Here is a 13729-nt window from a genome sequence, read left to right on the forward strand (position 1 = left end):
GCTAGAAAGACCAAGGCAGCTTCCTACTACTGAGGAGGGAGGATTTTTCCTCTATACTTCATCAGTAAATACCATAATGATGTGATGAACTGCCTGCTTTGGTGTTCATGAATGCCACCCAGAGAGCAACAATCAGAACTGATACTAAAGAACTATGCTGAACAATTGATCTAACTCATAATACACAGTGCATTTATTCAACGGTTTCTTTCTTTTCTTTGGAAAATAACAGGAATGATATTACTTCCCCACATACCTGCTAGAATCCTTTGTATATTAAGGCATAATGCTGCATGATAGAACTTTTGGGATTAAGATGGGCGATTGCATTCCTATCGCAGGAATGTCAAACTGCCTGCCAAGCAATGAACGGTGTTCAATAAACTCTCTAGACAGGCCATATCCAGAAAGTTTGTTGAGCTGAATGCCCAGCTCTTCCTTGTTTGTTTGCACAGATTTTAAATGGCTTCTCCCCAAAGATGCTCTTCTGTTTGCGAGTTTTTAGAAAAATATGATCACTGGTAAAATGCAATTCCCACTAGGAAGTCCATTGGGTAATTCTTATGTCATCTCTGATGAAAGCTACATAACCCCTCCATCCTCACACCATGGTGACTGTTTTGGTGTTAGTCTGTGGGTTTAACTTGTGGCTTTTACCTGTGCTTTATCTAGAATTTTGGAATGTGCACTACTCACAGCTTTGTGATTAAGCAGTCTACAAATCTTTCTAAATAAAGGAGATTTTAATTGGGGGGGGGGGCTACCTTAAAAAGTTGCCCTGCTTTCCCACTTCAAGGACTTCTTGGCCTAGCAGGCTCTTTACATCTTTAATAGCTTCATTCCAAGGGAAAGTTAAGCTGCTGAAATCTCTTTCATCTTAAGGCTGTGTTAATGGGAGATGTTGTGCCTACCAAAACTCCCCCCCCCTCCATGCAGATACTCATAAACACAGCATCTTTAAGAAGGGGACATCTGACAAACTTGTTAGACCATCACTTTGAGCGAATATGGGAGACAACCCCCTCCCCATCTTAAACCAGCTGGCTGTGTTGCTTTTAATACCAGGACACCTCTTCTTTAAAAATAAATAAATAAAACAATTACATCTGCATGCATTTAAATAAGTTAGCATTTGCCACTAAACAACAACCTTGTTTTTATTCTGAAATATTCTAATCGGAATAATGAAGCCTTTATAATATTCTCTCCCTCCCTCCTTCTCTCCCCCGCTGATCTGCTCCTGACTAGATTTCCAAATGGAGTTCTTGGAAGTATAAAGCCAATGCAAATCCTTTTCCTGCAGATGCTGTTGCTGCCTACCGCTGTGTTGCTGTCTGCAGTCTGGCAGTGCAGCATCGCCTGCCCATTTCTGATGGCATCCCGGCTACATACAAACACAGCCATGGGAAGCATACAGGTAAACAGCCTCCTTAATGCCAGCTTGTGTAGAATAGAGAGCTCCAAGAGGGGAAGTTTTATCAGCAGCCTGAGATTCTTCCTGACTGACTCTACCTTTTAACAGATTTTTTTTTACCTAAACCCTTAACACAAACCTGCAGAGCCACATTGCTTGAGTCATCCAAGGATGCAGTAGCTTGAATCCTACTAGAGTCACAAAATGCTTTAAGTGAGCATTGCCCTGCTGTAGGGCTACTTAAAACCTATGGACAAAGGGGCAGTTTTGAGTCTCCAAACAGCCTCACAGTGGGATTTCCAGATCACAAGTAATGCTGGAAATATCTGAGAAGAAATACAGATGACTTTTAAACAATTATTTCTTTTTAAAATAACTTGGAAGTGGAGCATGCTTGCATTTAGGATGGTTAGCTTCCAAGTTACCGTGATATTTCTGCATTCAGGATGTATAGATTATGAGTGTGTGCATATGTGCATATTAAGAAGATAGTTTAGTTGTTTTCTATGGTAAGAGGAACATTTGGCTCGTTCACACATTTCCTTTTCTGGCTTTTGCTGTAGAATAAGCACAGTATCTAGGTGGTAAACTTAACGCATCCATAAAACAGCATAAAATACCTAGTCAACCTCTGGACATAATAACCCATGCGTAAGCTATACATATCAGCAAGGCCTTGTAAACAGAAGACTCTTAAACCAGCATTTGAAACAAAATACTTATGGTGCTTTTCAGAGGGTTTTTATTACAGAAACTGATGGGGAGTATATCTCACTTCCTTGCCTGTCTGATTATTAATGGATTTTTCTGCATGATGAACTCTAAAAAGTTTCTTGCATTTCATTTTGTTTGTTTGGTTTTTTGGTAAATTGAAAAATGCTGCTCTGCTGACACGCTGTAATCCAGACTAGAAACATTTGTCCTATAACCCAGAAACTCTTGGCTTCCTATATATCTTGCTTTTGTCCTATTCTGCGGTATTTAGTGCCATTCACATCTAGGCTCTAAGTGCATTCTGTTCTGCAGCATCACCTCTTAGCTGACACTACAATCTTCATCTCTGCCAGTGCCTCTTCTTCCTGGGGGATTTCTGGCACCAGCTCCCACTTTTATCTTTTCTCAGAAATTTGTGTTTTGAAGATCCCTCCCTGCCTCTCAGCCCTCTCCCCAAATCCAAACAAGCAGAGTTAAGGACCAGTCTCATTCATAACAACTGACTTCTGGAGAAAGAGAGAGGCCTTTACATGAACGTTCCCTTGGGCTATTAGAAAAATTCCAAAATATAGTGTCAGGATTCCAGGAGCATATCTGACGAAATGAAAGGCTGACATAGTGCAGCGCTTTGCTGACAGATGGTTAGAAGTATATGTTGAAGGGAGAACAGACATTAGTATTCTGATGCTTAAGAAAATGGGAGCAGTTCTTACGGGTCTCAGCACTTTTAGAAGCGCACTTCCCTGCACAGATGCAGTAGTTTAAAATGAAAGGTAGAAAAACTGCACATGCATGATTGAAGGGAGCAGAGGAAAAGAGAAATATAGGCATTTTCTTAGTTTTTACTAGGACGGGAAGCAAATGAATGCCTCTTCTTAGAGTGCAGGCATCCCTCCCCAAACCTCCTGTCTTGCATAACAAGAACTGCAGCACCGTATCGAGTTTCAAAACTTCACAACCCTTTTGGGTTCCCAGAAAACTGCTATCAGGCATCGGTCAATAAACTAAGCTTAACATCAAGACCTCATTACTTGAAGTTGTTATCAGAGTCACTCCTCAACATTACATTGCAGGATGTTGTTGTTGTTTTTAAAAAACTGCATTCACACTCTCAACTTATTATAGCTATATTAATCATTCCTTCATTTCAAAGCACTGTAGTAAATACACAGCTTTCTTTGTGTTGCTTCTTCAGAAGATAAAAAACAGTATGTACTTAAATATTGTGGTGTATACAACCATGATAATTTATGAGGGGCATGTCTATAAATATTATTATGATGCATAAAGATCAAATGCAATTACCAATCAGTCCCAGGTGCATTGTGCAAATATATCAGTTTTATTTCTCTTCTGTGGAAATAATTACAGACATTCAGGTATAAACATTTTAAGTTAATGCAGTCCAGAGTTTAAATGCAAAAATAAATATAAAGTCCAGCAGCGGATTGCATCCATAAAGCATCTCATATTTTTTTTAACAGTTAGAAAAAGATGTGCAATTTTTTATTTATTTCCCCTTCATTTTCTAAAAAAGCGGGATGGGAGGAGGAGAGAGAGAAAAACTCAGTCAAGGTAGAAGCAAACATACAAGCACTTTCTTTAAAAAGATTTTGACCTCACTTGCGAACTGCCCTGGGCATCTACTACATTCACACCGGATCTTTATCAGAGTTTTAAAGAAAAGAAGGGAAAGGAAACGAGGAGGTGGCGACTCGCACGCTCTTCCCAAAGTCTCTTGTCTTGTTACAGGATTTGGATGGACTGTAGGAGGCAAAACAAGGAGGGGGCGTCCGTTCCCGGCGAGGGAAAAGCCAAACAACCAGAAACCGTCCCTTTCGGGCTTTAGAAAATAGACTCTGCGGAGTTCCTCCCGGTTTCACTTCCTTATGGAGCGCAGCGCCTTGGGGAGCGCGGGGCCAGAGAGGGGCGGCGGGTGTCCCGTCCTGTCCTGCCCGCTTCTCATGCCCCCCTCCCGGGTCCCTCAGAGCGGGGAGTCGGAGTCGCTGGAGTCCAGGCTGTTCCTCAGGCGGCTGCAGCTGCTGAGCTTCTTCTCCCTCTGCTGCAGGCTGAGGTTCTGCGTGCTCCTCCGGAGGCACTCGAGGGACTGCAGGAAGGACTTCTTGGCTTTCTCCTCCTCCATGGGGGAGACCCCTTCCTCCTCCACCTCCTGGATCTCGTCGAAGGTCACCGGCTGCGTCTTGAAGCGCGACTGGCGGGGTCTGCGCAGCTTGCCCCGAGGCAGCTTGGCCGGCCGGGTGGGCTGAGGGAACTCCTCGGCGATGCAGACGAAGTGCGGCATCACCGCCTGGTAGCTCGAGCAGATGCCCATCAGCTCCGCGGGCTTGGCGGCGGCGGCAGCCATCGAGCGGGGGAACGAGAAAAGCAGCAAAAAAGAGAACGCCGAGAAAGAGCGCGCGCGCGCCAGCAAACGAGCGCCCCGAAGAGCGCCTCGCGCTTGGGTCTCGCTTTGTGCCGCTTCTTATTCTTCGCTGCCTTGAGGCGTTTCTCTCTAAGGCGAGGGAGACCCGGGCGAAAAAGGCGGGAAAGCCGCCGGAGGTGGGGCGAGAGGGTGGCTTCTGCCGCTTCGCAGCCGAAAAAGCGCGCTGGGGAGGCGGGTAAATCCTGCTGGTGGCGGCGACTGGCAGAAAGAAGCGCGCGCTCCGCTAGCGTCCCCTCGCCACGCTGCTTCCGCGCCTGGCTGGATCTCCCCGCCGATATATATATACCCCTCGCCTGCCCACACAGGAGCATGCTCAGATGACAAGCAATGCCATTTAAAGGCGCTGAGGCCGCTTCCCTTCCGCCTGACGACGACGTCGACGCGCGCTCCCACCGCCCCTCTCCCTCGCCGCCGTGGGGGGATTGCTCTTCCAAGGAGCGGCGGAAAGCCCCGCCAGCACCCACCGCAGAAACGGCCGGGGGAGGGAGCGAGGGAACCCGGAAGGCGAGGCGGAGGTGAGGGGACGAGACGAGGGACGCGCCAAAACACGTCGCCCCCGCCTGCTGGGGGAGGGGGGGTCTTCCTGGAGAAGAAGCGGCCCCTTTTTCGCAGGGGGAGGCGGCGAAGGCAGCCGGGAAAGCAGACGCGGAATAGGCGCGATGGGATCTTCCGACTTTCTTTTTTTTAACTTTGAAGCAGCCGCAGGGGAAGCATAGAATCATAGAAGTCCGACTTGGATCATAGAATTGTGGAGTTGGAAGGGGTCCCAAGGGTCATCTAGTCCAACCCACTGCAATGCTAGGGGATTTTATTAGCAGCGTTCACGGGGGGGGGGGGAGGGAAGGTTTAAGCGCGTGAGTGTGGATTTAAATCCCGCTCCCCACATGGTCCGTTTCCTTCCTCTTTGCAGCCCCAAATTCTGGCTGCTGTTACCCCACTTGCACTGGGGACGATTTTCACACACAAGCACGACTTAAGACGGCCAAAAAGATCAGTGTAGACATACATCGTGTCGCTTGCAAAGCAACGCTTGGTTTTGTCAACCCGATTTGGAAGGAAGAGGGCTTTGGGATGGTTGGTCTGGGGCTCCGTCGCTTCAGCCCGCCTAACCCTTGCCTTGTGCTGCAAAACGGATCCCCACAAATGGCGAAGGGTTGCATTTGGACGGACTGCCGTGTATGTATGGACAACACGCGTTACTCCAAGACACGGGTTGGGATCAATAGGGCAACTCCAAAGAAGGCAAATTTCTATGGGGGGAGGGGAGTTTGGGGCCACAGCTCTCTCCCAAGACGTTTGGCTTCTGACAACGTACTTTATTGGTTTTTAGTAAGAATAATGCTAATCTGTCCTTCATCCAGGGCATAATACAATATACTCCTATACAATATACAGATCTCATACAATTACATAAAACAGTCATGGAATTTCAGTGGCCTGCAGTGGTAAAATAGACATAGAGTTGGGAAAGACGTCTGTTTGAGATTTTGGACAGCCTCTGACAGGGGTCTGGCTCATTATAAGACAGTTTGACATGTTCATATAACATACATCACCTGTAAAAGAGAGTTGCTGCATCTTTCCATCCCATATTTGCAAATGATGTGAGAGGGGCACATAACATGATCGAGGAAACATGTTTTCAGACTTCAGGCTATGCTTGCCTCTCAAAATCACACTGACACCTTATTTGCTATGTATTCAACCCCCCCACCCAATGTAATAAGAAAGCTACTTGAGAATAACAGTAGCCAAAGAAATATTTTTTGGCTAAACATGTAACATCAAGACGACATTTTTTAAAAATCATGTCAAAAAGATTGGATTTTTAAAAACACTATATTTGACATCCTCAATGAAAAGTTTATCTTCTAAAACTTACATTGTTGTTTTAATCAGCTACAAAACAAAAAACAAAAAAAAAAACATAGGAAAGGATCACATATCTTGTCCACAACCTTCAAAAACTTGCTCCAGGCACCTCTCCCCTGGAAAGCTTTACCGCAACCCAAAGACTGCATTAAACTGTGACTGAAGCTATTGCATCACCAGACTTAATTCCTGGCTCCTTTGTGAGCAGAGTATATGGCATCAAATTGCGGGTGGGGGTGGAGAAGGATGCTAACTTGACAGGGCTAACCTTTGGATGTCTGTGTTACATCTGCACTGACTAACATCAGTGAGACTTGCCTGGTTTTTAAAGAGCGAGGCTGGTATGGCATATACTAAGATAGGGGCAGGGAAGCAAGCCTTGAATGCTAGAACAAAACTAAAATAGCATTGATTTTTCTAGATTTTTTGTGTATATACACAAGTATCGGTGTAGTTGAAAATATATTGAAATTAGCAATTAGCCGGCAGCCGGTGAGGTAGGACATACCCTTTAACAGTGTGGGGCAGCTCGATTCTGTTGATAGGGGAGCTTGAAGTGAATTTGTTATTATGTACCTTTTCTGGTATGATTTGATTGGCCATGACAGTGTCCCCTGTAGGGGTGGAGGACCTATTAAGATCATCTCTCCCCTTTCCAAGAGGAATAGAATCAGAATTATTCCTGAATGGTCTGGGGGAATTTTCTCACGGATAGGGTTGACACTCCTGTCAAGGCACTAGTCTCAGTGTAGAATGGCGAGATGTGCAGGGCTACCAACATCATCACTCTAGCAGGGTTTTCCAAACTTGGGTCTCCAACTGTTTTTGGGTTACAATTCCCATCATCTCTGACCACTGGTCCTAGCTAGGGATGATTGGAGTTGTAGTCCAACAGCAGCTGGAGATAAAAACCACCTCAGTCCAGCCGTGAAGCTCGTTCAGAAGGATATTGTGGTCAACAGTCTCAAAAGCTGCAGAGAAGTTGATACAGTATAAATGAAAAGTAGAAGATGTGGGCTGTAAGCTTTGTTGGCAGCTCCAGCCCCATCACCTTGGAACCCCGAGGGAATGTTCAGTGGCATGTATTTATTTAATCAATTAATCTTTAAACTCAAGTGAATCAGGCATCAGAGAACTTGAGCAAGTATGCTTGAGCTCATTTGCACACCTTAAGCTCTGAACCTGCATGTTCAGAACAAAGAGCTCTATCCAGTCTTGTGCCAGCAGATTTCCACTGGCACAATGGGATTTTAATCTCTCCTACTCCTACTCTCATGGTTCCAAAAATCTGCTCCTACCCTAACTCTCTGGAGCTGATTTTGAGGGTGCGGGGGGTGGGGTGGGCTGGTAGGGACAAGAGCGGAAGAGGCAGCATGAAATAGAAGACTTGAATGTACAGTCTTTGAGTCCAAAGTTAATTTCAAGGATTCCAAAGATTGTTCCATTACAGCAGGAACAAATGGCACCATTTTGTCCCTTCTTATTCACATGATGACTGCAAAATCGCAGAGTTTTGGAAGGCAAAGTGAATGTTTGCTTAGAAGATACCTGGACTGAGAGCAGACAAGAAATAAGCAGGATAAGAAAAGACTTTCAGATTCAAGAAGGGGTGGCATCTACTGGAATCATTATGGCCTTGCAAAAGTAGCAACAAGGCCTTTTGGCAGCCTGTCGAGCCACAATTAACTTTGGTGGGAAGATATATTAGCTGCCAACAGGAGAAGAAATTAATGATTAAAGTTCTTTGCTGCAGCCTCTCAGCTCCTTGGCTTTTAAAAGCATCTTAGGTTCAGGATCAATGGCAAGCTATTTTTGTTGGAAATACAGTTAAGTTAATGAAGTAATGATAGCATTGTTTTCCCCCAAAACGAAATAATTATGTATGCCTTAAATGCATTTCCTCATGAATAAATTCTGTCAATGTCCATGGGATTTAGGAATATAGATGCAGAAACTTAGGCTGCAATCCTATACATACTTAATTGGGAGTATGTTCCATTGAGCTCAATGGGATTACTTCTGAATAGACATATACTGTATATGATTGCACTATTAATCCCTCAAATGAAAGTCCCTGAGAAAACCATCTTCAGCTTTGATCTGAAATACAGCATACACTTTTGTTGACGTGTAAGAAAATTTGCAGCTCATACACATGAAAATAAATATTCCACAATGGTCCTTACTCTAGATTTTAATGGAAAGCCTTAATTCATTTTGGAATTCAAGATATAGGAACTGATCCGAGTAACTATTATAGGAATGCCCAATGGGATTTTTTGACCTTTCCCTTTTAACTGCAGGCTTTCGCAAGGAACATCACAAACTACTTTGAAACTCCTTTCAGTTTCAGAAGACATATGCTATGCAAAGAAGGGGAACTGCTGTTCAGAGATAAACAGCCAAAACCCACTTTGGGCACATGGCACTAGTCAGGTGACTAGCCAGGTTTCTCAAGCAAATTCACCAGCAGAAGATGCTCATGAACATTATCCATTTCCTGTTGTTTACTTCCAGCATCTAGCAGTTTAAAGCATCTTTGAACAGAGTTTATGGGGTTTTTTAAAATCACGGCTAGTAGCTTTCTGAAGCTTCCTTTGAAGACAAGAATGAAGCATTACTAAGCAAATGCACAGATTTACCAATGTCTGCTTTCATAGAGCAAACCCTATTATTTAACACTGCTGAGCATTTCTGTCATGTTGGACTGGAGCTGCTACAGAGAAAGGGCTCAACGAGAGCAATTTTCCTCTTATATAAACAGATGTTTGACCTGCCTTAGCAACAGACTTATCAGAAAAGAATTAAATGCTCTGCACAAAGCACGTTTGATTTCTAACCCATAATTAAATACTAATCATGTTCATTCTTCCCCTTCTACCCTTCCCTGTTTTTCTTCCATCTGGGTTGAGCTTTGCCATTGTGATAATAAATGACTTTGGATAATTTTCTGTTGAGTCAGGGTACCATCACCTGTGTGAAAATAAGAGAGATGCAATTCACCAAGCAATGGGACTACATAGTCTCTATTTATGTCAGTTTGGCCCATGTGGAAATCCCCTCTGGGCCCCTTTGCAACAGACACACACAGCAGTTGGGGCCAGTGGGTTTTGCCCAAGGAAGCCTAAATGTTTGATGAGACAATTCAGTGAAAATATGCAATGATGCAATCTTCCAACTTGAGCTTGCAAAGTGCACTAGTGTCTATATTTGTTCCTGTGGCTTAAGTCATTGCTTTAATCTAGATCCCTTTTGGTATCTGGAAATGTGACACCTGACATATAGATGACTGATATTTCATGCCATGTGGTTGCTCCAAGCAAGTATATTCCTTGCATAGAACAAATTCAATATAGCATATACATACAGACCGTGCCTGGCCAGGATTGCAGGAGACAAGCATTCGCCCCTTGTCTATATCTGGTAATGTCTGAAGTGCTGCATGTTAAATAAAATTGATAACTGGTGTTAGGGTTTCTGGCTGCTTTGCAGTTCATAGCTAAGCAAGTGTCTAGTTTGTTGGCTTAGCTATGCAGATTTTGAAGAAGTTTTTAAAAGAACGGAAAGACAGGTTCAACGAGCAAACATAATCTCTGTGAATTCTGCACTCTCCTGAGAGTCTGCAATGGTGCTATTGGGCTGAAGAGCTATATTATCAATCTTAATTGTATGGCTTGTTGCCTTGTGTGTTTAAGATTCTTAACAGTAAACTCCATAATTTTGTATGCATAAGAGTTGTCAACATTTTAATGAAATGGCACTAGAGAACACATCTGCAAAGCAATTTTATTTAAACAGAGATCTTTATTTGAGGCTATTGAGAAGCAGTTAATGGTAGGTAACTAGGGATGTGTCAAATGTTCTCAATTCTTTTTGTTCGTCAGATTGAGAGCAATGCTTTAGTGCAACATGTTTTTTAAAAAATTATTTATTTGCTGTATTTCTACACACTTCCTCCAAAAGAAGCCTAGGCTGATGTACAACAAAAGATAACACAAACAATGCACATCAATAGATAAACACATACAAAGTACCAAAAGTATCTCTAAAATAGCAAAGTCTTTATAAATGACTTGGATGAAGGAAGTGAGGGGATGCTCATCAAATTTGCAGATGACACCAAACTGGGAGGGGTAGTTAATGCCGCAGAAGACAGAATCAGAATTCAAAATGACCTTAACAGATTGGAGAACTGAGCGGAAGCTAACAAAATTAATTTCAATAGGGACAAATATAAGGTTCTGCACTTAGGAAGGAAGAACCAGATGCAGATATAGGATGTGAAAAGGATCTAGGGCTCTTGGTGGACCATGAGGCTGTATCAACAGAAGTATAATGTCCAGATCAAGAGAAGTAATAGTACCAATCTATTCTGCCTTAGTCAGACCACACTTGGAATACTGTGTCCAATTCCGAGCACCACAATTTAAGGATGTTGACAAGCTGAAATGTGTGTAGAGGAGGGCAACCAGGATGATCAAGGGTCTGGAAACTAAGCCTTATGAGGAGCGCTTGAAGGAGCTGGGTATGTTTAGCTTGGAAAAGAGACTGAGAGGAGATATGTTAGCCATCTTCACCTATCTTAAGGGCTGTTACATGAAGGAGGGAGTATGCTTGTTTTCTCCTGCTCTGAAGGGTAGGACTCGAACCAGTGGCTTCAAGTTGCAAAAAAGGAGATTCAGACTAAACATTTGGAAAAAACTCTGACAGTAAGAGCTGTTCAGCAGTGGAACAGTCTCTCATGAGAGGTGGTGGACTCTCCTTCCTTGGAGGTTTTTAAACAGGCTGGATGGCCATCTGTCATGGATGCTTTAGTTGAGATTCCTGCATTGCAGGGGGTTGGACTAAATGACCCTTGGGGTTCCTTCCAACTCTATGTTTCTATGTTGTAAACAGCAGGAAGGACAAATTCCAGTGGAAGGGCATCAAATAGTCAGGATGCCACCACAGATTAGACCCTGCTTTGCATGCCCAAACCATGAATCCTAGTGGGGAAGATATGGAAAACCCCACTCCCATCAATCATAGGGTTTGAGTAAGCTGATACTGGAGGAGGCACTCCTGCAGATACTTGTATTCTAAGCTGTTTAGAGCTTTATAAGCCACTATCAAAACCTTGGATCAGGCCAGTAGCACATTGCAGCTAATGCTGTGCTTTTAAGATTGGTGTTACATGCTCCCATCCCACTGCCCCAGTTAATAACTGGGCAGCAGCATTCTGCACGAGCTGAAACTTCCGGGCTGTTTTCAAGGATGGTTCCACATCAATAGCCCAAACTGCAGGAGTCCAAACATGAGGTCACTACACCATGGTTTAATGATATCCCATTCCAGAAATAGCCATAGCTGTTGTAGCTGGAAATAGGCATGCCTTGCCATCAAGGACACCTGAACGTTCCTTCAGAGGGAATGCTATCCCATCCAGAACAGGTTGTCTCCCAGATTTCTGCTCATACGGAAAGCCTATCCAAATTTCAGCTGGATTCAGTTGCAGTTTATTGACCCTAATTCAGTTTGCCATTGCCTCCAAACACCAGATTCACAATTCAGAAAGAATGGAGAGCTAGAACAGGCTGATAACATTGTATTCCAAATCACTATGTGACTCCAATGATCTGTTTCATATATAAATTAAATAGTATGGGAACTAAGATGGAACTTGGAAATTGCACAAAATGAGTCTCCTAATGCTACTCTGGTAGCAACATAGTAGGTAGGAGCATAACCACTGTGACACAGTAACCGCAACTCACAGAGCGATTCCAGGAGGATACTGTGGTCCATAGCATAAAAAGTCAGAGATAGGTGTACTGTCTCTATCCCTGTCGATGGGTGAATTAGTTGTAATACAGATCTATTTCAATTTGGTTCCAGCAGCACAAACAGCCTCCTCTAATTAGTTCTATTTTTCATAAGCTAATATATCTTTTTTTTTTTTCTGAAATGGAGCATAATTAGCAGTGATTCCATTTTAGTATCTCAGCATGCCAGTCCAATCCTTTTGCGTACTTCAGCACCAATTAATGGATTTATTCTGGGGGAGAATGTGTTCCGTTTACTTCAGTTGCTATCTGCTTGCAATAAAAAAATTCAAGGTTAATCTGCCCCAGAGGTAACAGGTTTTTGTACACTCTCCTTTCCATCATTTTTAGTTATTCCAGCCTTCTTTCATTTTTACATAAAAACTGATCAATGCCAACAACCCAACTCTGACAGGTTGGCATTAAAATGCACTCAGTTCAGAAAGCTTTCCATACAATACTGTTAACATTGCAGCAAAGCCGTTCAAAAATGTTCCATCAGACAGAAATAATGTTGTGTTTCCAGGCTACAAAACACTTCACTCTAGTAAAATGTTGTCTCCTTCAAGCCTCCAGATCAATCGTGTTTCAGTAACAAACAGCCACACTTTTATGGAAGAAATATTTTGTGGCAGTTGGGAGATAGTGCTGTCAAACTATCTACTGCATCTATTTTACCAATCTTCTCTAGGGAAAATTAATTGAATCTAGTGGCAAAGAGAGAAGGTAAAAAACCCCCAAAGTTCAATATGATGGAACGTACTCATAGTCCTCCTTTCGGAAAACATCTTAGGATATAGCGTTATATAGCTACGTTTTGAGCTTACCTTTCTCCCCACAAAAATTGATATAAGAGAATGAAAAGGAAATTGCTGTGCATGTTCGAGTGTTTTGAAAAATTGGTGAGAAACAAATGCACCATATAAATAATAATCTATGCCAGGGGTCAGCAAACGTTTTCAGCAGGGGGCCGGTCCACTGTCCCTCAGACCTTGTTGGGGGCCAGACTATATTTTTTGGGGGGAAATGAACTAATTCCTATGCCCCACAAATAACCCAGAGATGCATTTTAAATAAAAGGACACATTCTACTCATGTAAAAACACCAGGCAGGCCCCACAAATAACCCAGAGATGCATTTTAAATAAAAGGACATTCTACTCATGTAAAAACATGCTGATTCCCAGACGGTCCGCGGGCCTGATTTAGAAGGCGATTGGGCCGGATTGGGCCCCCAGGCCTTAGTTTGCCTACCCATGATCTATTCTATGTCTTCCTTGTGGACACTTCTGGAATGCTGACCCTCGCTCATGGTAGCCTGCCGCTTGTAGCACTATTTGTATTTTGGATGAATTTCAAAACTGGAATAATCTGTATAGAAATCTTCAATGAGGGGCAGTCGTGAGATACGGTACAGTGGAGAGGGCTTTAGTTTCCTTCCAACTATGATTCTAATCTATATGAAACCCCTTCCACTGAAAGGGG

General features: G+C 43.3%; 1 protein-coding gene and 1 long non-coding RNA gene across 2 annotated transcripts in view; one reads left to right on the top strand and one right to left on the bottom strand.

Annotated features, from left to right (window-relative positions):
- LOC308475377 overlaps positions 1–13729 on the top strand; it is a 131554-nt gene that overhangs the window by 89205 nt on the left and 28620 nt on the right. The window lies entirely within an intron of this gene.
- Positions 3450–5050, bottom strand: LOC308475316 (uncharacterized protein C11orf96 homolog). Its single transcript, XM_081002394.1, has one exon. The coding sequence runs from the start codon at positions 4491–4493 to the stop codon at positions 4113–4115; it is 381 nt and encodes a 126-aa protein (XP_080858520.1). The 5' UTR covers positions 4494–5050; the 3' UTR covers positions 3450–4112.

This window comes from Podarcis pityusensis, assembly GCF_964106645.2.
Source record: "Podarcis pityusensis genome assembly, chromosome: 1".
NCBI classification, from domain to species: domain Eukaryota; kingdom Metazoa; phylum Chordata; class Lepidosauria; order Squamata; family Lacertidae; genus Podarcis; species Podarcis pityusensis.

Bases quoted from the DNA above. Each gene is read 5' to 3' on its own strand.
- LOC308475316 (XM_081002394.1), bottom strand. From the start codon at position 4,493: ATGGCTGCCGCCGCCGCCAAGCCCGCGGAGCTGATGGGCATCTGCTCG.